The 26418-nt window shown below is 39.8% G+C and overlaps 2 protein-coding genes across 4 annotated transcripts; one reads left to right on the top strand and one right to left on the bottom strand.

Moving 5' to 3' along the window:
- Positions 1 to 1557: 1557 nt before the first annotated feature.
- Positions 1558 to 11072, bottom strand: khnyn (KH and NYN domain containing). The gene is made up of 8 exons (XM_018687743.2): positions 10770 to 11072; positions 9738 to 9872; positions 6621 to 8407; positions 5621 to 5751; positions 4586 to 4682; positions 3831 to 3941; positions 3491 to 3592; positions 1558 to 3372 (listed from the first exon to the last, which is right to left on the bottom strand). The coding sequence occupies exons 1-8, from the start codon at positions 11025 to 11027 to the stop codon at positions 2982 to 2984; spliced, it is 3012 nt and encodes a 1003-aa protein (XP_018543259.1). The 5' UTR covers positions 11028 to 11072; the 3' UTR covers positions 1558 to 2981.
- Positions 11073 to 12838: 1766 nt separating this feature from the next.
- Positions 12839 to 26161, top strand: ripk3 (receptor-interacting serine-threonine kinase 3). Of its 3 annotated transcripts, none has more exons than XM_051075466.1 (14): positions 12839 to 13813; positions 14888 to 14966; positions 17897 to 18059; positions 18138 to 18306; positions 18766 to 18921; positions 19393 to 19541; positions 20042 to 20091; positions 20926 to 21087; positions 21770 to 21852; positions 21989 to 22052; positions 22739 to 22785; positions 23685 to 23739; positions 23823 to 24016; positions 24670 to 26161. In XM_051075466.1, the coding sequence occupies exons 3-14, from the start codon at positions 17902 to 17904 to the stop codon at positions 24895 to 24897; spliced, it is 1515 nt and encodes a 504-aa protein (XP_050931423.1). In that variant the 5' UTR covers positions 12839 to 13813; positions 14888 to 14966; positions 17897 to 17901; the 3' UTR covers positions 24898 to 26161. The 3 variants fall into 3 exon arrangements, with proteins under 3 accessions (XP_050931423.1, XP_018543263.1, XP_018543261.1); XM_018687747.2 differs by having other exon boundaries at positions 12839 to 13656; XM_018687745.2 differs by lacking the exons at positions 12839 to 13813; positions 14888 to 14966 and adding an exon at positions 16193 to 16347.
- The last annotated feature ends 257 nt before the right edge of the window (positions 26162 to 26418 follow it).

Genomic DNA, 26418 nt, shown 5'->3' on the forward strand with positions numbered 1-26418 from the left:
TTCCTGTCTTAATCCTTCAGACAAAGCATCAGCACATCAATGAACCATTTTTTTTACTCGTATCTGACAGTGTCACCAAATGTATGAGCACAACAACACTCACAGCTCAACCACATCTACACCTAATACTGACTGAAACTACGACACATGACATGTAGGAACAGAGGGACGCTAAATACCAGAAATGATGCAGAGACGGGTATAAACCCCAGTGCATGCTGGGAGGCTTTCCATAGTTTCCACCCCCCTTGAGAGACTACGATACTTTTAATTTATGATGTTCTAAATCATTTGGACCTATTTTCATTATGCATGACAGAGTTTGGAGGCAAAAACACACCAGGATTAGGGTAATTTCTGCCAAATATATATGTATATCTCAACCCTTGAGAAGCAAAAGTGTTAAACTCACGTTACAAACATGGAGCAGACCTGCAGCCATCACCCACTGCTCTTTAATTGCTTTAATTTAAACTCAGGCGACTCAGGCGTCACCAGACACACTCAATATTATACACTGGGCGCGTACATTCTCTCAGGATGCACCTAAAATAGATGTGCTGTCTATTTTCACTATTGTTTAAAACTCACCTAACTGGTTTAATATGTATCTATTCTCAGAAACAGGCCACTTAATCCTCCTTTGTTAGGTCCAGAAAAGCAACAAGTCATTCTATATTAAGCTCCATCTTTTCCTGTGTAAACGCAAATATATAATGTGTAGCCAGGTGCATTCGTGCAGCAGCTTTGTCATCCTCTTATTCCTTTATTTTTCAGCCATTTTGGAGGAAAATTTGCCTGAGAAGACCAGTGTTATCGTACTGAAACTGTCTATGTTGATTGGTTTGCTCTTCACTAGTGTTTAGCAGAGACGATTTCACTCCAAAATCAAGCTCTCTGATAAAAATCTCAAAACAATGAGAAATGAAATTTTAAACTAAGTCATTATTTTAATAAAGTTTGACATTATAATGTCTTGCTTTACTTGGATCATGTTTTTTTTCATCACATTGGCAGAAAAGGGCTTCCATAGAATAATGACTGAGGTTATTGAATGCTGTTAAAGATTCACGTCTGCTCTGAAACACATGAAGTCTCTCTGAAAAGCTCACCTGTTCACTAGGACCTAAGAGGACAGGTGGCAACATTTGCAGAGAGGTTCCTTCTTCTCACAACTGTTAAGAAGGCTTCTGCTCTTAACTTTGTTTTCATGTAGAAATGGTTTTCATTTGAAGGCATTACACATCCTTTCTTGTTTTTGTGTTATAAAAGGAATTATATTTGTTAAATTACTAACATATTAATATTAATTAAATCCTATTGACTGGCGTTTGCTGCATCACTCAACTTTTTTTCTCTTCGAGATAAATGGTGGTAAAGTGCAGCATCTGGTGGAGATGGTCATGAACAGCAGGGCTTTTTTTTAAAAAATGGTCAAACTTCAACTCTGATGAGAGACTTATGAACATGAAGGTTTAGTCTAATTCCCAGATTGAGATTATTTTCATCCACTGATTACTGGACAAGTATTAGAGAGACACAGTACAACATAAACACTTTAAAGACCAACAGTAACTTAATTTTATTTTATTCCTTTCAATCAAAAACCGCTTTAATGTGTTTTAAAAACTGATATAATGATCTTCTGAGATGTGAATGAAAAACATCTTCTGGTTTGGTCTCCCCTACAAGATCTACCGTCATATTACACCATCGGATCAAAATAAGTTAAAATCAGAAAACTGAGTGTACAGAATATTGTAAGGACTGGTTTTGTATCTTTCCTGGCACAGCACTTTCTCATACAATCTGCATTTTTCTAACCAACAAGTAGCCATGAAATTAGTTAAGCAGGATACAATAAATTCAGAATAACATAAAAAATATTTTTAATAAGCTGTTCTTGTTCTTAAAAGAGCTGTTTTAAATAGAGTAATCCTCTCTTTAATAATGTCACATTTAAGCACATTTAATCTTTTCTCAACCCAAGTCGCTTGCGAAAACACAACCAATGTGTATCAGCTGCACATTGGTTTTCCAACAGGTGTGTGTGGTCGCCTGAGGAGAGCCGGTGACTTCACATCATTAAAACAAACCTGAGGAAGATGGCTAGCGTCATTACACATTGATTGTGGTTTTAATAAGACATGAAGAGTCTGGCAGCGATTTTGTGAGGTCGTATTGTGTAGCGTTTTAGCATGGTAACACTTCCTAATTAACCGTCGACACAAAGTACAGCTGAAGCTCTTGGGAATACTGAAAGTTTTTGGTATTGGTATTGTACAAGGGGTTCAAAGTCAATCATCCTCTGGTAACCATGAATGCGTGTTTCAAATTATATAGCGATTGATCCAATAGTTGTCAATATATTTTAGTTAAAAAACAATGTAAACCTGCTGGTGGTGCTCAGGGAAAAGTCAGGGGATCACAGAAGTCAGAGGGATTCATCCTCTGGGAACCATGAATGCCTGTAGAAAATGTTGTGCCGACACATTGTGTATATTTTTTATATTTCAGATGTTGAGTGAAAACTTTGACTTGCCAGTGGCGCTGGAGGAAAAGCCTGGGGATCACAAAAGTCAGAGGGGTTCATCCTCTGGGGACCATGACAATGCCATCCATAGATTTCTTCTACTGGCATGGCTGAATGGCCATGGCTAGCAGCTCTCTGAATATCTTTCCACTTCTCCCCTCTAGCCTCATTTATTCTCTGATTTTATCGACAGTGATGCAGGTGGAGAGGATGGAGGTGTTTTAGACTGGGCAGACAAAAATGGTTGTGTTGGGACTGTCTACAGAAAGTGCTACCACTCATCTGATAATCTGGTATTTTTGTAAAATCCTTGCTTATGGAGATCAGTGATTGGTTAGTATGATTTGTTGCAGTTGCTTCAGTGGAAGTCAATATTATATCAGGGGCAAAATTCATCTCAAGAAAAGTTTGCATTAATCCTGAAAAAAACACTAAAACTAAAAGATTTCTAGTCCTTCTGCTGCTCCAAGATCAGATCAGACAGCACATTGATGTCCATCTCTTCTGGGTGACACTGCAGCACCAGCGTCACCATGTTGTCCTGACCTGGAAAAACCTGACAGAGCTGCTGTCTCAGGCTGGCTGTTTCCTCTGGATTCCTGTCTTTTCTGAGTGCAGGCCCAGGAACTGCGGGTCCGTGCTGCTTGTGCTGGTGTCCAGCGTCCCATCCCCTCCCGTGCCCTCTCCCTTTCCCCCGGCCGCCTCTGCTCGACTGTTCCAGACCGACACCCGGTGTTCGATCACGAAAGTTCAGCACCTCCGTTTGGGAACGAGGAGGTTTGGAGGATGGGAGAGCGGTGGCTACGCCGGCAAAAGAGTGGTTTCCTGGGTCAGGGGTCCTGAGAGGAGACAAGGAGCTTAATTCAAAGAGCGTATAGATGACCAAAGTAAAAGAAAACCGTCCTTGACTGAGGCCAAAAATATGCAAATAAACGTCCATTTTATGTGTGGTAATACCTGTGCTCCGAACGTAGAAAGTCATCCAGGTGAGGCCCTCCTCTCCCCAGAGGATCATCTGGCACCATGAAGTGATCCCCAACAAACGTGTACTGAAGAAGCCTGGTGATACAAGATGAAATCATACCACTAAAATTAGTGGACTAGCCCTTTAAACAGCTTTCATACAGCAGACTGAAAAGTTATCCAAAGATTGACCATGGAAGATGTTGATACTCTGAACCAGAGTAGTTTGACATATTTTCTGTTAAAAAATGACTTAAAACAGTTGCTAATCAAAATAGTTTCTGATTAATTTTTTGTAGGTAGGTAGGGCTGTGGGCACATTTCTCTTTATCACCTCTTTTTGATGATGTCCCTCCACACAGGAGACTCATCTGAGAGGTCTCTCAGGTTGTCGTTAGTTACGATCACTCCGTCTTTTGTCTTTTGCGCGTACTGCAGCATGAATCTGTGGAAACGAGGGAGAAGACAGGTGAGGTACGAATAGCAACCTGGAAAAGAAGCTAAAATCATTTAAAGACTTTGGCGCTCCCCAGTGGTCGTCTTGGGCATGACAGTCACAACATACTGATGATTCTCTGCAGGTTTTTAGTGTGTTCATTCACACTAGAAAAGTGACAGAATAAAGAGAGATTGTGCACTAAATACAGCTGATTCTCAAGTGTGCCGGTGCTGCACGCAATGCACTAAAGGAAATAAAGAAGCTTCTCGCAGCTGCAAAAAGTTAAAATAACTTGAGGTTGTTGGTGAAAACAACTCCATAAAATCTTAGAGACATTTTGATTTCTATTTCTGAAGTTTCATTGGCAGTAGCTTTACAGAGCTGACATCCAACTTTTTCATAATTTTTTACAAATAAAAAATGATACAAAGTTATTTGTCTTGAGTTGTTCAGCAACATCCTGTGTCATAATCACAACTACAGAGAGCTCCGGTGAAAGCAGTGGAGCTGAGAGTGTTTCTCACTTTCACCCAGATTTTATAAATGTGATTGAAACCAGTGACTTTCTGTTTATTCACTTGCTTCTCTCTAACCTCTGCTGCCTGCTACTACAAGGTAAACACAGTCTTTTTGGGTGGGAGTCCATCTACCTGTCGTCGTATGAGCTGATCCTCTTGCCCTGGACCTCTCTGGAGGGGGTGTAGGAGAGCAGGCCCAGCTTCTGCAGCGTGGTCAGATAGTGCTGCTCTGAGAGGGCAGAACAAACAACACTATGTTTAGTCTGCACTGAAGGGAAAACACACACCCACACACTCACATGTTTACCCAGATCGGATTTGTTTCCCCCTTACTTGTGACTCAGAATTAAATATAAGCAGCAGTTTAGTATTGATTCTCTGCCTATAACTCATGTACACAGGCCAGTAAACACAAACATGCATGGAGGCCTTTGTCATTTTAGAACCACAACATGCACTTCCTAGAAATTATGAAGAGCAACTGTGGCACCAAGAATTATACAGGAAACATTTTTCATAGCATTCACATTGTTTAACAAAAAGCTGGAGGAGACAGATAATCAAGTCATAGATAAATCTGGAGATGAATTAAATGATAAAAAAGCTGATTTCCTGTAAATCTAATATACTTTAAATTACATGTATATTACAGTATTTAAAATATAGATCAGGGTATGCTTTGGAAAACAGTCAGGAGTAATGTGAATATCACATTACACTGAGTTAAAACGGGCATGTGCATCCACATAAAAACATAAGTAATGTAATAACATGGTATGTGTGTTTAGAACCGAAAGAAGTAGTTGATTATTCAATAAGTCGACCGGCTGATCTACAGAAGATTATTTTGCAGCCATCTTGATAATTGATTTATCGTTTAAGTTGGTTTTTTTTTGTCTTCAGTGGAGTTTGGACTATTCTGAAAAAAATAAATAAAAAATCAAAGACGCTAAAATTCTAACAGACATTTTTTTAAAAAAAATAATTTCTTACGTTTTGTAGACCAAACTAAATTTCTTGCTGTAATCCAAAAATCACAAGGAGATCGTTCAGCATGTAAAACTGATTGTTGCAACTGTAAAGTGTATACACCATATTATAATGTTTTTAGTCTCTTGAATTGATATAGTGAGTTTAAAATACTACATGTAGAACAGGCGGTGTTACCTTTGATCCTGGGGTCGCTCTTCTGCCTCCACTGTGGCAGGAAGGCACAAATGCAACGATGGCCTCTGTCCCAGAAATGCTGGACAGCCAGAGCGATTCCTCGACAGGAGAAGAAGTGACCCAACCCGTGACTAAAGACAACAACAGCAGAGTTTTATAACAACATCAGACGTTAACCAACATGGAAGTTTTACAAAATCCTGATGGAAAATGAAGCTAATTTGTACGATCACGGCAGAGGACTGCGTCTTTTAGATGAAACAGATGACATATTTTTAATATCACCAGTTACCAGTTTATAAAGCAAATCTGAAGCCAGCATCAAATCTGAATCCTCTTGATCCTTTAACTAAAGTTATAAATAACTACAATCCAACTGCTTGGGGCCCTGATTTGTAGCTATGAGGTTAATGAACTCAAAACATTGGGACTCTCCTGTGTGTAACATGGCTGCGATCAGCTGATCATCTCAAAGTTTCCATTCTGCTAAACTACAAAAATACAGCTCATTCCTGGTTGTGGAGTCATGCTACAGAGTGACGTGTCTCACAAACAACCAGTCAGACTGCAGAGGCCACGTTAATCAAGAGACAAAAGCTTCACTGGAGCTGCTATAACATTAATATTAACTAGCGTCAATTTTGTTGATGGTGAAAAGGTTGCTGGTGAAAGCAAAGGTCGGTGCTGGCTGTAAATGAGAAGTTGATGTTGTTACACACTTGTTCAACACTGGTCTTTAGAAAGAAGAAATACCAAGGCAGTATGGATGCAAAATATTCAAAAAAATTAGCTTTGCAAATGTTTTATGAGGAAGGAAATGCACTCAGCATCTTTGTTAGATGATCATACCCACATGCCTCCTCTGTGTAGATCCCCAACCCTGGATTACATATTTTTTCAAATACCAGAACAATCCCTAATATCAAACAATGTACTTTCCTTTAAAGACAAATGAGACACACACAACCATCCCATCCCCACTTTTTGCTGTGACTCCCACCTCATGGCCACGTTGCTCCCGTCAATGATGATTGTCCTCAGATTCGGGTCTCCGGGCTGGTCCGTCAGCTGGAGGTTAAAGGGCGCCTGCAGCCCCTCCAGGAAACGCTGCTCGCCTGTTACCGCCACTGGAGGAGCAGGCGCGAAACCCCGTCTTTCCCTCGCTCTAGTGGGAGACGAGTCATTCCTGGTGAAGACAGGGGCCTGAGGGGCTTGAAGCGCTTGTTTTGCAAAGTTGGACGACTGGTGCTTTGGATTTGAGACTTTGTGAGCTGAATGGTTTTGTTTTGAGGTGGGTGGATTAGGCCAGTACATGGCTTGGTCGTATTGTTTGTTAGGTTGGAAATTGGTGAGTGGAGGATCTAGGGATGGGGGATAAGTAGGCATGGGTGGCCCTTTGACTTCAGGCAGGTTGTTATGGTGTGGAGTTTGTGCCTTTGAAGGCTGGTGTTGCTTTGGCTGTGAGGCGTATTGACTCACAGGAGGCTGCTGGGGCTTAGGCCAAGCAAACCAATTTGGTTCTGCAACAGACAACTCTACCCATCCGTCATCATCGGACTCTACCTTCTCTTTGTCCTCTGCTGGTCCAACCTTTGGTCCCTCTTTCTCCAGCACCACATCGTCCATCTCTCTCGGCCCCTCCCTGAAGGCATCCTTGCCCCCCTCTCTTTGCAGCTCCAGGAGCAGCTGGCGAGTGGATCGATCGGGCAGCATGTTGTAGACTTTGGCTACTTCCTGTTCGGTGTAGCCGCAGCTGGCCGCAGCCTTCTTCAGCACGCCCAGGACAAAGTCTTCCTCGTGTCCTTCCTCCTTCTCCTCTGCACTACCTCCCTCAAAGTGTTTTGTGATTCCCATGGCTCCGTCCACCTCTGCCTCACAAACTTCTCCCACCTCTCCATTACTGCTTATCACCTTATCGCCTCCTCCTGCTGTCTCTTCGTCCTCCCTGTGCTCTGTCTCGCAGGGCCGGTTCCTCTCGCTCTCGCCGTCTTTGTGTTTTCGGTCCAGGCCTCCTTGAAGCATGCGCTCCTGGTCGCTGCGATCCTGCTCCTGCTGAACCAAGTCCAGTATCTGCGAGGCCTCTTTAGGTCCCGTTCGGGCGAGCACTTGTTTCACGACGTCCTCTGTGTACCCCATGGCTGTGAAGAACTTCAACAGGAGCCAAAACTCCTTGTTTCCCGTTGACAACTGCCGCTCCTGTTCTTCCTCCCCTTCCCCCAGCCTGTCTTTCTCTTTGGTACTCAGTGTTTCCCTCTGTTCTGCCTGCTCCTCTTCTCCTACCTCCTGTGGAGAATGCACAGGTCTTGCCTCAGCACCCTCTACCCTCCTGGAAGACTGGAATGAGTCCTTGGCTGTAGCGTCTTTTCCTGAACCCGCAGCCATCCCTTCAACCCACCGCTCACTATTGCCAGAAGGTTCAGGGACAGGATACGTGATGGCGCAGGGTTTGTCCCACACGTCCTCCAATTCGTCACGTAAGGTGTTTCCATCTGCCACTGTCAGGTCTGGGCTTGATCCAAGTCCCGACTCTTTCACCAAATCCAGCAGGATTTCCTTCACCGACCCCGGAAGCACCAGAAGATCCAGGATGTGCCTGTCGTCCCATTTCTCAACCAGAGTTTTGAAGGCCCGGCGCGAATCCAGGGACTCGCCCAAGCCTCTGTCGGCAGTCTCAGAGCGTCTGGACTGCGTGCCTTCATACCTCTCCACCAGTTCTGTAATAAGGGAGTAGGCTCGCACCACTGGCTCTGCCAGACCCGATATCAACAGGAATCCTGGAGAGCCGACCTGGTTTGGTGAGAGGAAAACAGAATGACATAAATCTAATTAAATAAAAATATAAGCCGATGCTCGGACAAAAAACAACCCTGCGTTAAAACTTTGCGATGCTGTCCAACAAAAGCTGAGGTAACTTTTTTGCTGCATTTTTTTTCCTTTAGCCCTGAACTGACTTAAGGAGTTTTTGATGGACTGGCCTCCTCCAATGAACAAGGCAGGGCTTAAGTTAATCCAAATGTGGCTTAAGAAGTAAAAGTAGTGGTTGGACGAAAAATGACTCCTTAATACACATCAGTACTGGTAATACAGGTTCACCTCTCACTGCCATTTTAATTCCATGAAAACCATCCGACAACATGAGGCACAGAGTCTGAGGAAACACCTCTGAAATACACTGATCAGATAAATCAGGTTGGAAAACCCTTGACTAATCATAATGTTGTTTCCATTCAGGGGCATAAACACATCAATAAGGGATTTCCAAAACAAGGAGTAGTGACAGGTAGCTGCTAATAGTGAAAAGGGAAGTTATTAGAAAGTAATAGAATTTCCCTGAGTTATATATTTGTATTCTAACAAAAAAAATTTCCTTAAAAAAAAAAATTCCCGGTGACACCATCACAGTGTTACATTACAGCCGAATGACGTAATAGCGATATTGACTAATAATGTAATTTCTTGCAAGAATAGCAAGAATGTAATGGCAAGATATCACATTATTAGTCAATATCATTATTAAATGAGTCATAGATGGCACATTACTTATGAAGTGGCAAGGTACAAGCTTGTGCTGATGGGATTTGTACAAAAATGGAGGTAAGTGATAGGATGTGATGAGTCAAATGTTTCTTACATTAATAGTTTTTTATGTTTTTACACATTTTATGTTTTTCATCTAAACCACACTTGTAATGTATCTGTTTATAGTTTTGTATATTGGGTATTTTCACCCAGACAGCCTCATTACCACATTTCATATTAACTAATCTGAAAATCTGATGTAAGTTCAAAATCTGATGTAACTTTCTCCAGAACTTGCCTATGAATCATTGCATTTTCATTTTATTTTTCTTATATAAGTAGTGGGGGTACACTACAAAAAGAAACTGCTAATAGCTAATTCGGCACAGTTTTAATGGTGCCAAAATGTCAAAATCTAACCAGTGATGGGGTAGAGAGACACTCAAATAACAGAAGGTTTTCACTGAGTAACTGAAGAAAAAAAATCTGACTTTTAAGTTTGAATCCTAATTTTCTGATTACTGAGCCTCCTCTTTTATCTCTTAAATCTGAATTCTCTGAACATAGTCTAAACAAAGACCTCAAATTCACTACTTACCACAATATGTGCTGAGGTGCTTTTTATCAGGCAGTCCATGAACAGCCCTCTGGCTCCACAGAAGACACAGTGAAGGAAGGTGGGGTAGGAAACCTCCTGCTGCTCCTCCTGGTTCACCACTCCTTTCACAAACAACTAAAAGATGAATATTTGCAGTCATTATTGTGTTGTATTGTATTGTGAAGTGTTTGTTATCATCAAAGTTAATCATACAATATCACAAAAACGTGGTAGAAAAAAGACAAAATTATCAAAAAGAAACTAAATGTCCACAAGAACATGCAACATGACCACAAAAGGGGACAAAGCAACCACAAAGAGACTCAAAATGACCAGAAACAGATCCAAAGATGCAGTGACCACAAATAAACACAAAATGACTACAGATAAGTGCAGTAATTGTTTTGTGTCTCTCTTTAAATCTGTGGCTCTTCCTCCTATATAGGGCCTTTTACATGTCTGTCCCTGAGCAAAGAGGAACTGCATATGTATATACAGTCATTATGTCCTCAACCATCATGTGAGTACAGCTCTTTATTGTTTTGTTATTGTGTGAGGACTGATGTTGCTCAGCAGAGCTACTGCACTGGTGTAGCGATAGTTCAGATTTAAGTCACTGACTTTCATTTCTGAGCAAACACAATTAATTCTCATCTTCTGTTGTCAATCATTGTGACAACGTGTGTCAGCAGGTTGACCGCACAAGACTGAAACTCAAACTCGGAGACTTATTAATCAACATTTTAAAAACCCTGGATGAGTCATTTCTCAGGAATGGTGCCTTCTGTTTCAGTGAACTGTAGATTAACGCTGCCGGTAACAACGACACCATTTCACTGGTGCAGCACCTTTTGTAGGTTATGCTGGTTCATGATCAGGATGTGACACAAAAATCAAAATAAATGCAGTAACAAAAGATAAGGACAAGAGAAGAACAAGTGAGGAATGGGACAGATTATGATAAGGATTGTTTGTTTTAAGTTGTAGTCACATGACTCACAGTGCACAACAAAACCAGGAAATGTGTCTTACTTTGGCGGCTTTTACATTGTTGCTCGGCCCTCGCAGCTTGAGCCAAATCTGCCCGTTGTTGCCGTGGGGCAAATCGTCCGCCCCGATCCCAAAGGTCACCCTAAATATCCGCTCCACGGTGGCGTGCAGGGAGGTCAGGGATCCCCGCAGCATCCCGGCACACGCGAACTCATCCTCCACCTCTGCGTCTCCACTGCCGCCTCCTCCACCTCCTCCTCCTCCTCCTCCTCCTACTCCATCGCTTCTCTCGTCATCCATCCTGTCCGCCTTACATCAGCAGCAGCGAGTTCGAACATACTGAGGAAAAACCACATTTTATGTATCTGTTAGAAGACGTTTCACACACTTTGGTGGTAAAAATATAAACTGTATTTGGCATTTTGCGCTGCATTAAGTGCTGCTCTCACTGGGTTTTGGTTTCTACTTAGATCCACTGATGTTTTGGAACATCCTCCAGCCATTACTCTCTCAAAGTGGGTGAAGTACACAAAAGATAAAATCAACTAAGGATGCAACTGCTTTTACTTTCATTATCTATCTATCTGCCAGTGAACTGACTTGTCATTTTGTCTATAAAATGCCAGAAAACTGAAAAATAACCAGTTGTAATTTCCCACAAACTAAGGTGATGTCTTCAAATGTCTTGTTTTGTTTAACCAACAGACCAAAATCCAAAGATATTCAGTTTACTGTCATGTCTGACCAAGAAAAAGAAAAGCATCAAATCTGAGAGGAAAGAGTTTTCTGATTGACTAATCGTTGCAGCTCTAAAATCAACTACAACTCCCAAGAACCAAACTTATAAGCCTTCTGATGAAGATGAATGTTGATTTTTTGGTACTAAGTTTGAGTTAAAAGACTTTGGGATATCTGAAAATCTGCATCCGATCTCCATCCATTTATGACGAAGCAGTAAAACTCTGATGTGAATTCCCACCTTCCCGCAACTGTAACTCGTTTTTGTTTTGTGTGACTGTGATGTGTTGAAGGCAAGTGTGAAGCGTTGGTTACAGTGTGACAGTGAAGTGTTATCACTGACAGTACGAGTGGGTGAAGCTGCGTGTGTCTGACAGACATTGGATTCAATTATTCTAATTGATTATTGTAAGTTTGCTGTATGCTGACTGTGACGCCTGTTTAGATTCTTATCCATCATGCAGAACGATCAGAGGAGGCGTCTGATTGATCCCTGCTTCATTTCTGCAGCAGGACAACAAACAGTCAGTCATAAAGATCTACATCTACAGACACAAGAAGAGAAAGGAGTCCTGCTGCAGATGGTTTGACCCCCCATAGAGCCCTGATGTAAACATCCTGGAGCCGGTCTGGTTCTACCACGTAACCTGAAAATCAGTGTGCAGGTGTTAACTGGGGTTTGCTAAATAAAAAACATTCCTGACATTAATTTTGAAGCATCCTCATTATACTTTCAGTGCCTGAAGCTTTTACACAGCACTCTAAGCACTGTAGCAGCTGCTGCCTTAGATCCCTATAAACAATAAACCACTGGTTTAAACTCTTTTTAAAGTCAAATCTTTATGTAAAAAGTCTCACAGTAATGTAGAGGAGTAGCAGTACATTTTCACTTTTATTGTAGTGGAGTAGGAGTGTACCTGATGTGCATACCTCTGCATCTCAAGCATGTAAACAAGGCTGCAGTTTGCTTGTAGCCTATTATTAATATCCTGACATACTTCCAACCTGTTTGGCTGTTGTATTTGTGCCCTGTAGCCACAACAACAACAACGCCTACCCTGGCAGATTCACATCACGCCTTTATTTTGTTTCTGCAACAACTCCCCAACACATAATAGTCACTTCTCTCTAATAAAATCCGAGAAAATGCGTAACAAGCGTCCAGAATAAGGCCTCTCCAGTGTAATTTGGCAGTAGCCTCAGCGTTGCGAAACGTTTATCTTATTGTAAATAGAGCTGTTGAATGTGTGTTTGGCAGGAACAGCGCAGGAAATATAGATATTCGGCTCGTTAGGAGGAAACAGGAGAAAGTGTGTTTTTTAAAAAAAGGATTAAAATCATTAAATATCATCTTTCCGTGTCGTTTTCTTACGTGAGGTCGGTCGTTCTGCGCCCTTTCAAAAGTTTCGTTTCCAGGAGCGGCGGCTCGCTACAGAGCAGGAGGCAGGCGGTGCGGCTCGCTCCGCTCTTCCGCAATAAAAAAACAACAACAACACGTACGAGTCCAGAGTTCAACATTTCCTGCCGGACAACGCCACAAAACGGCGGTCCTCGGAGGAGAAGCGGCGAGCGACGGTGCAGCGGACGAGGAGGAAGCTGGTTCTGCCGCTGCTGTGATGGTGCTGGTGGTGGAGGACATGGACATCAGTGCGCCCGGTGGAAACCCCGAAGACAAAACCGAAACTAAACGAAAAACACACACTCACACACACAGACGCAGCTTATCTCAAAGGCAGAGGCAGGGCGGATACTTCAGTCTGGGTACATAGGTCATGATGTGGTTGTAATAACCTCGTAATATTCTTAGGCGTGTTATAAACGCAACAAAAATGCGTCTGCGTGCTCACACATCATGTGAAAATTAGTCTTCATGCGTTAAAACTTCACCAAATGTTCCTTTAATGATAGTTTATCAGGTTTACTGCGTTTATCTAAACAGAAATAATTATTATAGCTCATAAACACATCTGGCAAAGTTGTAAAAGTGTGGATTAACAGCTTAAAATACATTTTAAAAGAGGTTTTATTGACTTTTTGTCAAACAGGAGATAAAGGGGATTTCCACTGACGTCAGAAGCGGGGTTTTTCTGTCTTTTTATAAGTCTGCTGGTTGACTCAAGGACACACAGGCTCACACTGCACAGGAGACTGGGGCTGTCTCTAACACTTCATATCTCTCAGCACAGTACAGGTATATTTATTCAAATTAACGCTTTTTTTTTTCTTCTGTTCACAAAATGGTTTCAAAGTCTCCCTGGTCCCGGGTGCAGAGACAATGAGGAGATTGTGTCGCAGACAGGAAGAGGATTGTTACCTCCTACACTACATCCTGTGTTACTTTGTTAGAGGTAAAACTGGGTTCACAATATGTCATTTAAAGGATACGTCTGGCAGTAGTTATTCTCCCCCCACCATTGTTATCCCAGAGCTAATAAATACATAAGCTACATAATATGAAATCCCTGACAAATACTACATTAATTTTTGTTTGAGCAACTTTATTTAAAATTAAATCACACATTGTGACCTTTTTATTAACATTTATAGGCACAGATGTGTATGAGGCTGATGAGACAGACTAACCAATTGTTAGTTTTGGTCTTTTTTTAGGTTTGGTTGGTGATAACAAAATTATAGATTTTATTTATTTAAGGTAAACAGTTATGTGTGTGGAGGTTTAAAGGTGCTATATGTAAAAGTGTAAGTATATATGTATAAGTATTTTGGTTTAAAACATTTTTAAAAATTTAAATTATCTACAGAAAGTGAAGAAATAAGAATTTTGGATGTGTCAAAGATGTTTATGTAGTGTTGCAGAGACATCTACTGAAGTTTGCATGCTAATAAGCTAGCGCCAGGCCGTCCTATCTTGTAATACCACTTTGTACCTCAAGAGGCGATAGTGAGTTACTAAACAGTCTGCCCTCACTCCATCAGAGGTGTATTCGAACCTTTTGTCTTGTAAACATAATGATGGTTAACGCTCTTGGCAGGCGACCATCGTCACCACCTCAGCCACAACAAAACAGGAAACGACGTTCAACGACAACAAGAAAAGACGATAGCTGATAGTAATAGAAGCAAACCAATTGTAAATATTGTTGCTTTCCACTGTTTGAGACAGCTCTTAGCAGATTGGAGGAATGAAGGATTGAAGTTTGATGCTGAACTCGCAACATTTCTACCAGACTTAAAACAGCTGTTAATGCTAACATTAGCTAACATAGCAATAGCCTACATAATGCAGCAGAAACAGAAAGGTTGTTTCTTTTATTCCACACATTTTTCTTTCCCGTCAAACGTGATTCATATATCACCCATAATGCAACTCAACTGCTAACAGTCTGATGGGGAGTGGCCCAAGAGGTATGATAATTTCACTTCTGTCTAACTCCGTACTTACAGATTCTTTTCATCCTCAGCGTTGTAGTCATCGGCCTCGACCGCCTCTCAGCTTCCAAAGGTCTTAAACAACTACCCAAGACCTGTAAACAGACTTTGGTGAGTAAAATAGGTGGAGTTCCCCTTTAACCTGAATGTGAAGTTGCAGTGGTGATGTAACTTCAGCACACACACCCTGTGAAACGGTATCAAGTGACTATAAATAAAATTACACTGAAGGGATTACACCACAGGTTTCAAGTGTATTTCATTCATTTACCATCAGTATTTAAATGTTTTTAAAGGAGCAGTTTGTGAAAATTCTCTGATTCAAAAGATTTTAATTGGTATTACAGAGATTATACTTATATATATATATATATATATATATATATATACTGTACATTCAGTGTTCACTTTATTAGGTACACCTGTGCAATCTAACACAGTCCACTGTCTTTACAAGGCTCATAACGTTTGGTTTTTGGTGACAAATGTATAAATTTAATTATATGTTAAATGTAGTGTTGTACTGGACTACATTATACTGATAGGTGTCAGTTGTTTTGTCTTCTAACACCTCTATGACAAAAACTGAACATTAAAGGCATCATAAAGGTTAACCTTTTGGCAGAGCTGTTGTATTGGATTGAACACTGAGAGTATCTCTCTATATTTCAGATTGTATTATGCTTTAGCAACTGACACACAATGAAGAGAGGACCTACAAGGCTTAATCCTGCAGTAATGTAGGTCGGTGATTTTGTATAAACCTCCCATTTACTTTAAGTCATTTTGCATACTCTGCCCTCTGCTGGCAACAATGAAAATAGTCTTTATGGTCTTTCCTAGATTGTATTAGTAGATTATTATATTAGTGTATTTAGTATAATAAAAAGCTCCGGTTTGTGACATGAGATTTGTTGAGTATAATTGTGGCTCAGTGGTCTAAGGCCATGTTGATGCTGTCACCACAACGTCCCTGGTTTAAATCCATCTGAATCCATCAAATAATCAAAATAAGGACATAAAAGGTATAATCTTAAAAATGACTTCATTGGGAAACAACAATAAATAGTCTGTAACACTGTTAATTTTATTCAGAGCTTCTTTTCTTGTTCAAATGTGAGCCTGGGACAAAATAAAGCTTCTATACATGATATTTAAAGTGTTAAATATCATGTATAGAAGCTCAAAAATAAAACACATCCACATCTGCGGCCAATAAACCAGATGATGAGGAACAGTTCTAATTAAGAAAAAAAATGCTGTTTTCACTGCACAGTTGAGTTCAGAGCTGGACAGCCCAGAAGCAGAAGTAAAAAGGAAGAGATTTATGGGATGGCTCTGGGCTGCATAGTTTCACTTCTGTTCTTGCCTGTTTAGCTGGAGCAAGAGCTGTTGCTGCGAGTAGAAAGTCACTGAATGAGCAGGAGGGTTTTTACACTTTTACCTCCAGCAGTGTGTTTGAATAATGAGGAAGAAGAGTATATCCCTACGGGTGAGTGGTTCCCCCAGTTTTTGAAAAATCACCTTCATATTCTTATGAGTATTTTTAGAGTCTGTGGTATTGGTTTGATCAGGAAATTGATGCTCTTTGTGGTATTTTCTATCTTTAATGTTATATTTGTATTATTTTATTCATATATTATGTTTTCGTGATTTAAATCTGTTAATTTTAACTCAAAGGTTCAATTTACAGTTGAGTTGAACATTATTTTTAACTTAAAGTTTTAAGGAAACCATTGAGTCGTCATGGGTGGACAAAGGGCAGGCAGCTTATTACTTTATGATACAGTGTATTACCATCCAATACAACAACACAAAGTAAGTAAGACCTGAAAATGAACACTTGAGGCTTTCATGGCAGGGCTCTTGTATTTTTACATTTTACAGGTTTCTATTATTTTGTCCACTCTCAAGGCTTTCTGTCGTGTGTTTAATAACCTGAACAAGAAAAATATGTGGTTTCCTGTAGTGTGTGTGGGTGCATGTGCTAGTTTGTGAAAGCTCGTGCCCCTGAGTGAAATATGAAACCATACTACATTTAAAAATGGGTCACAGGTAAAGAAACTAAAGTTCCTCTGAAGACGATTTTCTTCTCGGCAAGTTCAGACCCTGCTACCGTTTACTATGGCTTTTACTTCCTGAAATGAACTGACCACATAAAATGTTCTACATAACACCTTTCAGGGGGAGATAAGTCAAAGAAAAAATGATTTTTAAATCTAAAGTTGTGGAGAAAAGGGCTACGATGCTCAGTGTTACATAAGACTTATGTTATTTATCAAGCAAGTGTCCAACATTCTCTGGTTTCAGGTTCTCAAATGTAAGAATTTCCTGTTTTTCTCAGGTTTAAAAGTGGAAAATCATTGACTTTTAGACTGTTGGTCATAAAATAAGAAATTTAAAGGCGAGAAATTTTGATGGCCATTTTTTACCACTTTCTCTCATTTTATCAACCAAAACAACTGAATTAATAAAGTATTATCAATTTCTTTCAAGTTCAAATTCAAGATTATTGTCATTGGTAGAGGAACCACAGGAATCTATACAATTAATTTCTTGTACTAATACTATACTACAATCTGGAATCAAAATATATGATACAGTATTGATTTATCACTATTAAGTGTCTAGATACACGGTGCTCTGACAGTTATATTTGTAATTATGCAATACAGAACTGAATCTTGATAGAATTTGATCATTTACTTGTTCAAGAAGAAGTAAAATAAGTCAGTGCTTCCTCAATTATTTCAAGTCCTGAAATAAGAATATTATACCCGAGAACTGTGTCTTTTGTTTGAAAAACAGTAGAGAACATGAGTGGAGGTACACTGGCAGGACTGAAGCCTGAGTTTTATAACTACTGAGGTCATTAATTCAAATCCTATCAGTGCCACCCCAAAGAATCATCTATATATTCTTCAACCTGAAGAGTCAGTTAATACAGAATGATAACAGAAGCCAAAGATTTTCAATGACCTTCATTCTCTCAGGTCTGTATGAGTGTAATTTTAATTACCATGAATAATTTCTTTCTCCAGTGAATATGGCATTGTCCAGCTGTCCAGCACCAGTGTTGATTGGAGACTCCAGCCTCAAGGGCTGGAAGGTGATTGGCTCCGGGGGGTTTGGACAAATCTACAAAGCCAGGCATCATAAGTGGTGCTGTGATGTGGCCATTAAGCTGCTTCATTACGATGATGGGTGAGTAGTTACAGTTTCTGTTTGCTGCAATTGTAAGAAGAGGAAATTACTGACAGCACCGTCAAAATTCAAACACAGGAGAAGTTCATCTTTGCTGCGAGAGGTCGACATGATGCGTGTAGGAAGCAGCCCGTATGTCATTCATGTGCTCGGGGTTTTCAAGGGTCGACTGCCGAACTCTGGACCTTCAGCACAGCTCGGCCTGGTCATGGAGTTCATGGAGAGAGGATCACTGGCCTCCCTACAGGTAATCTACACACCTGAGGACTATATCTACCTCACACTTCTAGTCATGGTTGATCCATCGCTATTGGATGGCCGAATGGGAAATCTTCATGGTCCCCAGAGGATGAATCCTACTGATCCTAACTACTGGATATGTAGTAGACATACATTTGGTAGACATTTGTGGTTCCATGAGGATGAATCTGGTTGTCTTTGGGGATCCCCTGACATTTCCTCTAGTGCCACAATGAAGTTGACATTTTCAGTTTTTAGTAAAATGCCTCAAAAACTATTGGATGGATTGACGTGAGATTTGGCACATGCATTCGTGGTCCCAGCAGGACGGATCAAAATGAATTTGGTGATCCCTTAGCTTTTCATCTAGCACTATTACCCATTGAAAACTGTACAGGCTACAGATACAGAAGCTATATATTGTGCACCTCACTGCAGTTCTCTTGTCACTATTTCTTACATTCAGGAAACCTTATGTGGAGCTCCACCGTGGCCGCTGGTCTTCAGACTGGCTCACCAGGTGGCTCTGGGTATAAACTTCCTCCACAGCCTCTCCCCTGCCCTGCTCCACCTGGACCTGAAGCCCAGCAACGTGCTGCTGGACTCCTCTCTGAATGCTAAGGTGAGTTCAAGGCTTTCAGGACTGGACAGGTCTGCTGCACGTTTAAGTTTATATTGCCATATTAGCTTGTACTCTGCAAGGTATTCTATGTTTGTACCAAGACTAAATGATGTAAGTCCCAAAAGACACAAACATGGTTTCCTTTTAGGGGTAACAAGTAGATTTTCTCAGAATTTAGTTTCAGTCTTCAGTTTCCGTTCAGCCTTTGGTTGGAAACATGTCTTCTGAATGCTCTCTTTTCTCCCCACAAGCAACACAAGCGCACTAATAACGAGACTCATAACAAGAAATAATAAAGAGATTTTCCTGTAGGTGCCAATTTGAGTGTTTATTTATGAGTCTGTGTTCACCCTTTGATGGGTAGAAAACATTTTGTCCAGTCTAGTTTCCTTTGTGTCCATCTCTCCTCCCCCAACCATACTTCCTCTCTGTGCTCATTTTCTTCTCCATTCCTCCTTTTTCTTTTCTCAGCTCACAGACTTTGGCCTCGCCAAGTTTTACCACAGCGTCACCCGAGTTTCCAAGAAGGACAATGAGGAGGAAGGAGGGACCATCAGCTACATGCCCCCAGAGGCTTTTGACATATCGTACAGCCCTACACGAGCCTCTGACATCTACAGGTACAGGATCACTGAACCAAGCTTGAATTACAGTGTTGTATTTGTCATATCAGAATTAATAACACCACCTAATTTTGGATTGACAGGCTTTACTCATAGAAGAATACAAAAAAGAAAATTAAGGCAAAGGCATTATAGAGTACAAACACTTGTTCAACCCAGGTTCAGTCTTGGCAGCAGTGGTATACTCCTTTAACACATAAGAGAAACCGTTTCAAGGTATAACATAAAACCATTTATTGTAATCGACTGAACTTCCAGGTACTCAGCTGACTTCCTCATCTGACAAACTGCACCTGAATGCTCATCACTTCCCGCTGCTCGCCACAGCCATTCTGGCAATGATTATAGTATTTTTGTAACTGAAGTCCTAATTCTCGCAAGAGACACTTAACAGAGAAAACCAACCTGCGAGCCAAGTACTACAATGAACCTGGGTGTGACTGTTGTTATATGTAGTGACATGTAACCTGGCATGTAATCCTCCCTGTCTTTTTCAGCTATGGTATACTCCTGTGGTCCATTGTCACAGGGCAACAACCATATCCACGTAAGTGACAATCATGGCATCAAAACATCTTCTATCTTGCTTTTTATTTTTCTTATTTAATTCTCATGTTGCCTTTTGCACACTGACATGTGGTGCAAGAATGACAAGACTTCACACGCGTTACCACGCCTAACATTTCTCTTGGCTATTGATTGTCTATTGTGTATTTAAAAAAACGCAGCTTGTAAACAAAGGTCACATGGACTAAGACCTGTCTGGTTTATTGAAGTTTTAGCAGCATCTCATTCCAACAGGAGGGAATAACCAAAATAGAGTTCTAATGTGACAGAAGAACATTCAGCAACTACTTTGATAACTTATTTATGTACTTAAAACTATTCTTTAAACTTTGGACCATTGGGTAAACAAAAGGAAACTATGGTCTCTGGCATTTTCTAGACCAAAAATGTATTGATTATTTGAGGAAGCAAATTGCACATTAATCAATCATGAAAATAATCTTATGAGTAGCTCTAGATTACAGCGTCTTTCAAAGATATTCTGAAAATATTTATTTTGTTTGTAGAAAAATTAAGATGGTAAGAAGTGGTGCTTTCCACTCATTAATCTCATGAAAAGAGACATTTTTGATACTAATACTAGAATGAAATACTTTTATTTCATTTTTAATGAAATAAAAATTATAAAATAAAATTAAATGCTGCGCCATGTTCACCAGCTAGTCGCTAACTTTATCTGCCAGCCATTTGGTGCTGGGCAGTGGGTCATTTCATCCTTTGTTACTATGAAAATACTGGCTTGTGCAGCTTTAATGTAACTATGAAGACGTATCTGAAACCTCTAACACCCTTTTTAATTCTTCCCCTACTGCAGATGCAATGTCCAGCATAGTGCGGCTTCGCATCCCCCAGGGAGACCGTCCATCAATGGACACGATAATGTGTCTGGCTGCAGGACGTGCAGGGTTGACGGGACTGATGGAGCTCATGAAGAAATGCTGGGAGGCAAAACCCACCCAAAGACCCTCTTCGTTTGGTAAGAGGTCACCTCCTTAATTAATATCACCCTGCTGGATCTGGAGGAGTAGTTAAACATAGAATAGAATGCTATTTTGTCTTATAGTGCTGGTCAAAATTTTAAATAGTCAAAATGGAGTTACCGTAATCAGTTTATAGTATAATAATTTGATAAAGTGCTATATTGAATACACACATTGGTAACCCTCACACAACTACCAGCGCAGTAAAACAACTGTCATTCAACATTATTAAACCTTCACCTATTCAGTGAAAATCAGTAGCACATGAATGCTGAACAGCTGTCATCTTGAGTTGCACAATGACGCCAACATCTGCAAGTTGTAAACACTGGAAACTTTTCATCATACCTTTCCTCCCACATGTATTAGTACTGCCTCACAGAGCTTCTAGCATGGCTGTAGACTCTTAGTCTTACTCATTGGTTAAAGAAAACAACTACAGAAACTTTCTAATATTTCAAAGACTGAAACTTGAAAGCCTGACAATCACACTGAATTTCCACTTCATAATTCTGTGTTTACACTATTTATCACTACGTCACAATTATGATTGAATCTCTGTCCAAATCTGAGACTTGAGTGGTCTGAAACCAGCCTAGCTAAACTCTGAATTGTCTTAACTTTTAATAACTTTGATTTTTGACGGCTGTGCACTAACATTAAATCTTTACATTGCAGATTGTACAACTGTTACAGAAGAACTGTATAAGATGCACAAACATGCAATTCTTGATGCTGTCCATCAAGTACTGAAGAGACTCGTAAGTATCAAAACTCTCCACAAACACTTGAGTCACGTTTAGGAGGTGGTAAAATTTTGACATGACGCAGCAAATCACTATTTTAAATATTAACTTACGCCACTGCCTGATTCACACTTTCTCTTCCTCTTTCCAGGAACAAAGGGAAGAAGAAAGACTAACAGAGCAGGTTCAGGGGGTTCACATCACTCAGCCTTCAGGTCTGTTTTGACATTTATTCTTTTTTTCCCACACCACACCAAATTATCGTAAAATTATCGTACATAAGCCATAACCAAGAGAAACAATAGGCGTAAATCTGTAATTTCAGAAAACATATACTTATTAAGACGAATGACTTTTACACCCTTTCATTTCTAAGTTGTAAAGAGGATTTAAATAATGGTTAAGTTAACGACAGTAGCGCTCGTGAGTCGCGTTCATCATCACGACGAGCATGATTGGCCAGACAGACGTCATGTGAGAAGAGATGTGTAAACACAAACATAGGATCCATATTGTTAATATCCTGATTGTGTCTGGAAATCAATTAAAATGAGACAGCCTAGACTGATTACAGCAGCTAATACTGAGTCCATATATATCATATCAGCATATCCAACTGCTCTTGGTGTTTTGTATTTGTAATGTCTTGTAATATACCTTTCAATTGCATAAAAAGGTCCACTTATTAGCTTTTCTGGAGCTTTCAAGTGCATCTAATGCTCTTCTTGAGCTACTAATAGCTAAATGAAAACACTATTTCCAAGGTTAAGAAGTAGTTTGACTGACTAAGTTTGATTGAGTCTGTTCAGATTAGGAAATTATGAGATAAAAATAGAATTTTCCAACACCAGCTTTCACATTTCATGTTGTTTTATTTGTTTTACTTTCTGTTGTTTTTTAGCTGAGAAGATTTGCGATAACGTGCCGACGGGACGCCTGCCAGTTCAGGTGAGATTGAAAAAAAATCAGACCCTCACTGCTCTGTTCAGTGTCTTTCAAGGACAGAGTTGATGACATTGTTTTTCTTTAAAACCCAAGATGAAGACGAACTGACTCACAATGGTCTGTGACATGTTTTTTTTTTTTTGCCACAAATTAGTCAATACTGTGGTGTTTCTACATTTCTTTTTTTTTTCCTTTTTGCTGCCTCTGGGAAATATTACATGAATGTCTTCCTGCTGCACCAGGGGATTTCTCAGCGGAGAATGTGTTGAACACAGGAAATGTAAAAGCCGTGATGAGATAAAGTTTGGATCAAGGTCAACTGGTGATGGAATCCATATTCAAATATTTAATGTCATTTTGTGTCATTCTGGATTACTTACTTACTTACTTAGGGGAAACATTCACTGTTCAGGCTTTTTTGTAAACAGCTCAGCTTCTCTGGAGAAGACAACTGAGCATAGAAAGTGAGTCAACTGTCATAATTTATTTATTTACTTTATCCCAACAGTAATGTGACTTTAAAGACTGTTAAAGTCTACACATAGTATACCGACAGTAGGACATAGTTGGGCATCTATATCCGGTCATCAGTGTCACTACATTGAACTGGGTTTAAGAATGTGAAACCCAAAAGACCCTAAAACTGAAAACTGAAACATTTAATTCCTCCATTGAGCCTATTAAAATTCTTTATATGCATCAACTAGCTAGCCAATTAGCATGGTTTCTTACTCCTAACCAGCTTAGACAGTGACCTGTGTCCTCTGAATAATTGGCTTTTAGTCTTGTTCATCTTTAATTTAAAGGTTAAAACCTGCATCAGCAGGAGTTATCATATCAGCCAGGCCAATGTTATGTAATAAACAACTGACAAACAGAACTTTTACTTCCTTTTGTTGCAGGAAATGGCTGGTGGATGGACTGCAAATCAAGAAGACAGAGCAGCGAGAGGCAAAGGTAAAAAAGGAAGTTTGTGTTGGAGGAACCACTAACATAAGAGGGAAACTTTTGTCATGATTCATAAACATGTTCCCTTTCAGACATGCCTACACCTCTACAAGAAAACATCTGCCATGTTGACAAGGCCCGCTCATCAACAGACTACAATAAAGTGTCCTCTGTTCATCCCATTGGCGCATCACCACCGCGTCCTCCGACTAAGAGGTCACCTCAAAGCAGGAAAGCAGAGAATCCCCAGGTGGCTTTTCAACAACACCTCTTTCCACAGTACCAGGTGACGTTTTGTTCAGATTTTGACAAGTTCAGACAATGAAGATGTGTTAAACGAAGATTGCAAATAAAACCAGTGATAGATTATTGTAAAAAGTCATACCATCCCATCAAATGTTGCGAAACAACACGATCCACTGCTACTACTGCTGGTCATTTATGCTTCACTATGTCTGCCTTACCCCAGGAGCCCTCCTCCATTTACGAACATTTTTTTTAAGTTAAAAGAAGTTTTGTACGTGGTTTTTATTCTTAAGTTAGTTGACTTACCAGTCTTAACAGCTACTTACTTACAAGTCTAGAAGAAATGTTGTGAATTCAGCATCAGACTTCACTGGGGCAAGCAGCATGAGCCTCCTAAAGCTTTCCAATCTGAATTTTTAAATGTTAAATAAACAGCTCAAATTTGCCCACTGGATTAGCCACTGTAGGCTAACTGCATAAGGAACTTATAAGGCAACTTGCCAGCTATCCAGACTCCCAATCTTCAATGTAGAGGCATAATTATGAGAATAAATTTGGGGTTATGCTGGAAAAGACGGTCACCCTAACCCTCTCAAAGAGATTCATGGTGTTGAACTTGTTTGTACACAAAACGACAACTTTAAACTAATTTTACTAATGTTTCTTCTCTCTTTTTATTTTTTGCATCTGCAGCGTCAGTTTTCCAGCCCCGACACTTTCCCCTGCAAATCTCCTTGTGCACGTCACGTCTACATTCAGCTCAGCAATGTAACTGGATTTCAGAATGGCAACAACAACACCATGCACATCTACGGCGCAGATCTCTCAGAGAGGAGACGGCACCCAACGGCACCATCTAGTGTCAACCTCCCACCGCCACATCCAGGAAACTGGAAGGACAAGACGGGAGGAGCTGGATGAGTTCACATGGGGCCTTGTCTGGTTTTCTTTTACAGGTCAGAATTTGGTTTGTCCTGTATTACAGAACAGGAAGGTCATGTTTTGAAAGAAGGAGGTATTTTTTTTATTTTTTTTTAAAATCTTTTATGTATTTGCTTTTCAAATCTGAGCAGGATTCAGATGAGCTTTTAGTCGCATGCAGGCTTTTCTAAATATATTTTTGTAATTTTTTAAGTTATTTATTCTGCGTCTTACTTGATAACATTTGTACACCAAAACCTCAAATCTCCCTTTTGCCCCGTCAGCAGCTAAAATATGAGCCAAGTTGGATCATATGGCCAAAAAATATCCACAGTGCCAGCTCACCATCAGGTGCCAAAAATCACCTTAACAACAGATTGACTATTAGTTAAAACAGATTGCTGCATAATCTGTTCTCAAATAGTTTTTTGTTTTGTTTTGTTTTTTAGCCTAAGTGCCAGATGTGAATACTTTGTGCAGTTTCCAGTATATATATATATATATATATATATGTATGCGTTTTTGGAAAGTGAAAAGTTTTTTTCATTTGATTTCTTTTGTAAAATATTCAGACCAAGGGAACATCATTGTAATTTTTTTATAAACTAAATGACTTATAAATGTGTGTTTTGTAATGATGTTTCTAAGAATGTTAGGTTGAATTTTATCAGAAGTGTGCACAAAACATCCGGTACTTTAAATGTTTTGTGCCATTAAAAGTTAACATTTTGGATTTGAATACTTCAATCAGTAGAGGCATGATGTAGCTTCAATGAAGTCTGCAGTATACAAAAAAAAGCTTTATCATAAAGGATAAGTCTGGTGATTTTCTCTATTTTTCCCATTTACAACAACTATGAATTGATCCAATTAAAAAGTGTTGTTAGTTTGTAGAAAAATACATAATATCACCAGACTTGTCCTTTAACTCTGAAGGTACTTCAGTGGAAATAAAATGGACGCATTATAGAACCTGATGATTGTTGTAGTTATAGAAAAGTACAGTTGATAACTTAATAAATTCTACATTTGCTATATTACACTTTTTTTATTTTGAGTTTTGGTCCACTTGTAGATTCAAACTGTCTTTTCAAACACAATCAAAATCAGAGTTCTCGACTTGTTTAAAAGAGGGGACAGCACTTTTAAAACCACATTTTTTTACAGAGTTTAATTTAAATTTAGAAATGAATCAGCGATTGTTTTGATGTCTCATTTTGTAAAGCATAAGTGGAAATAAAGTCTTTGGTTCTAGCCTCTAAAATGTGTGGATTTTGGTCCTTTTCTTACTGACATTTTACTAACTAAGTGTTTAATGGATTACACAACAAAATAACTTGATGAAGAACTTGATGAAGAAATAACATAAGTTCAGCTGTATTTTGGTGACAAATTAGTGCCATGTTTGTGCTCTGTCATCTGTGAATAGGTTTCCTTTAGTTGTCTGTTGGTGAACTCTGAGTGTCTGTAGGTGGCGCTCCTGTTTTTCTGTTCAGCTGTGCTGTTTATTACTGACATCCA

This window comes from Lates calcarifer, linkage group LG14 (assembly GCF_001640805.2).
Source record: "Lates calcarifer isolate ASB-BC8 linkage group LG14, TLL_Latcal_v3, whole genome shotgun sequence".
In the NCBI taxonomy this organism is placed as follows: domain Eukaryota; kingdom Metazoa; phylum Chordata; class Actinopteri; family Centropomidae; genus Lates; species Lates calcarifer.